Genomic DNA, 2,576 nt, shown 5'->3' on the forward strand with positions numbered 1-2,576 from the left:
AATGAAGAATTGAGCCTCAAATTAAAAAACAAAACAAAACAAAACAAACCTCCCCAAAACAAAAACATGCACCTAAAAAAAATGCAAGCCACCACTGTTTGAATCGATGGTATTTAAAATGCCCTCCTGAATAACATAAAACAGTGTAGGGGGCAGGGAATGGCTACAGTGTTATTCACAACTTTAGTGTTTTTCAACTGGAACTTGTACACAGAACACTGGTTTGTGTTTGACTAACTCAATTTGGTTTGTAAAATAATCAGTAAAATTTATCTCACTGATGTGTTATTCTAAGTACTGCTAGGATTTTAGAAGTGGCAACACAATTCTAAAAAGTTCTATTTTACGGGGAAACTGGGCAGGCTCACAGAAACCCAAATCCCCTTGCAAGCCCTGTTCCAAGAGGATGCAAAGCAATCTGAATTTTTTTTTTCCTTGATTCTTACAAGTTAATCTGGACTTAAGGCTCAAAAAGTCATTTAAAAGGTGACTGTTTTGCATCAGTGAATGAATTCACTGGGGGTGGGGGTGGGGGTGGGGGTGGGGGTGGGGGCAGGGGAAGGTTAAAGACTAAAGACCGAAGCTGATGTGGGAGCTTTAGGAGTCAAAGTACTATTGTTTGTGGTACAGGCTTGTTATCCAGCTCACCTGGCATAACGACAAGCTGTGGTGATGCTTTCATCATTCGGTCACATCTCTGAGGGACCTATGCTAGTTAGCGACAGGCAAGGCCAATGGGGAGGGGAAAAAAAAAATCAATAAACCTCTCCAAGTCTCCAGAACCGGAAAGGTGGGAAGGAGGGGCAGGAAACCAAGACTCAGGAAAGACAGCATGATTATAGGCTGGTAAAATACACGAGTCTATGTCGAAGGCTCCTTTCCTCAGAACACTGCGAGGCGGGTATGTGGCTGACACAGGGGGCGGCAGCTACCCCAGGTTTGGAATGATGTCACCAAGGGACCATGGAGCCTGGCCTCCTCTTATTGGCCTCGCCTTTTAGAGTTGGAAGGGAACCAGGGAGACAATGGGGGAGTACGCAAGAGACAATTTTGCCTGTGGCTGTGGATGGAGAAGGGGAAAGGAGGGAAACCAGTCACGCAGCGGCTTTGTGCTTACCACCACAGCACCTGCACATCACTCCACAGTGGTGGCAGGCCCGGAGGGGAAGGTAACAGCACATACAAGGGGCCAAGAAGGACAAGGCAATTAGAGCCATCCACCGGAGGCAAAACTTCTCGTCGCTTGTGTCACACGAACAAGGATCAGTGTAATCTCCCTCGGGGTCGGACATACAGTGGTACAGCATGCTGTCAGCGCACCACATACAGCTCACCCGGCGAATGCAAGTTCTCACGGCGTCGGGTGCATCTTGGCAGTGGCCCCTTCGGTTCTCCTCATGATTAAACATGTCCCTGCAGTACACACACCGCGACCGTTCGCCGTTCTCCTTCCGGCGACGGGACTTGGCCCTGGGCGGCTGTGTTTTGATCACACCGCTTTTGGGATCCTCGCCGAAGCCAAAGTCCGACGAATCAACATACGGATAAGTATATTCGTGTTTGGGGACTTCTCCTTTGGCGAAGCGCACGTAGGAGTCTGTGTCTTCTGTAGTGTCCAAATATTTGCCGCGAACTGGCGCGTGCCGGTAATCTTCATAACCCGTCATCCAGATCTTCTCTCGGGGGTTGATGCGAACAATTTCTTCATCATCTTCTGGGAAGGTGACCTGCGGGTAGGACCGCTGCAATCGCTGTTCAGGGAAAAACCAGACAGTGTTACAGCCCGGGGCGCCAATGACAGCCGGCCGCTGCTGCCGCGGCAAAGAAAGATCCCTGGACTCTTCTTCGGGGCATTTTACGAAAAGATAGAAACCGAAACAAGCTTGCCAGATCTGCGCTTGTGAGCCGAACCTGGCAAATTTGCCCTTCCTGTTAGAGTGACCATGTACATAGGATGGTCGGCCCAACTTGGGAGCAGTTTGAGCCCAGCTGGTAATTCTCACCCAGAAAGCTAGAGCCCCGGAGTGGATCAGTCCTGAGAATCCCGTAACCCGGCGCGAGACCAGGTTTATAATCCCAAGACGCGGGAGGTGGAGGGAAATCATTGCATCTTCTGCTACACAGTGAGTTAGTTCTCTGCCAGCTTGGGCTATTGACCCCAACTCAAAAAGGAGTAGAGTTTGGTAAGTCCAACATTTCTACCCGAAGAGGAAAGATGTCGTTCCTGCCTTACTTCTAATCCCCACCTCCTGTCTCTCTCAGGTCAGCCGCTCCCAGATCCTGTGCGGATCCAATCTCTAAAAAGGGTCAGCAGTTCAGTACTTGCTTTTATATCATGTATACTCATCCGTACAAATGCCAATTGCTTATTTATTCAGACTCAGGGTCTCGCTGTGTGGCCCGGCTGTCTTGGAACTCACAGAGATCTGTCTCTTCTTAAATCCTGGGATTAAAGGCACCGAAGGAATGCCCAAAGGCTGGCTGGCTGGCTGGCTGGCTGGCTGGCTGACTTCCTTCCTTCCTTCCTTCCTTCCTTCCTTCCTTCCTTCCTTCCTTCCTTCCTTCCTTCCTTCTTT

General features: G+C 49.6%; 1 protein-coding gene across 1 annotated transcript in view; it reads right to left on the reverse strand.

Moving 5' to 3' along the window:
- Positions 1-532: 532 nt before the first annotated feature.
- Spred2 (sprouty related EVH1 domain containing 2) overlaps positions 533-2,576 on the reverse strand; it is a 97,929-nt gene continuing 95,885 nt past the window's right edge. Inside the window, exon 6 of the mRNA XM_028777833.1 lies at positions 533-1,751. Within this exon, the coding sequence (XP_028633666.1) occupies positions 1,095-1,751 (657 nt within the window). The 3' untranslated portion in view covers positions 533-1,094. The remainder of the gene's footprint in view (positions 1,752-2,576) is intronic.

The sequence above is a fragment of the Grammomys surdaster genome, unplaced genomic scaffold (genome assembly GCF_004785775.1).
Source record: "Grammomys surdaster isolate TR1022 unplaced genomic scaffold, NIH_TR_1.0 67, whole genome shotgun sequence".
NCBI classification, from domain to species: domain Eukaryota; kingdom Metazoa; phylum Chordata; class Mammalia; order Rodentia; family Muridae; genus Grammomys; species Grammomys surdaster.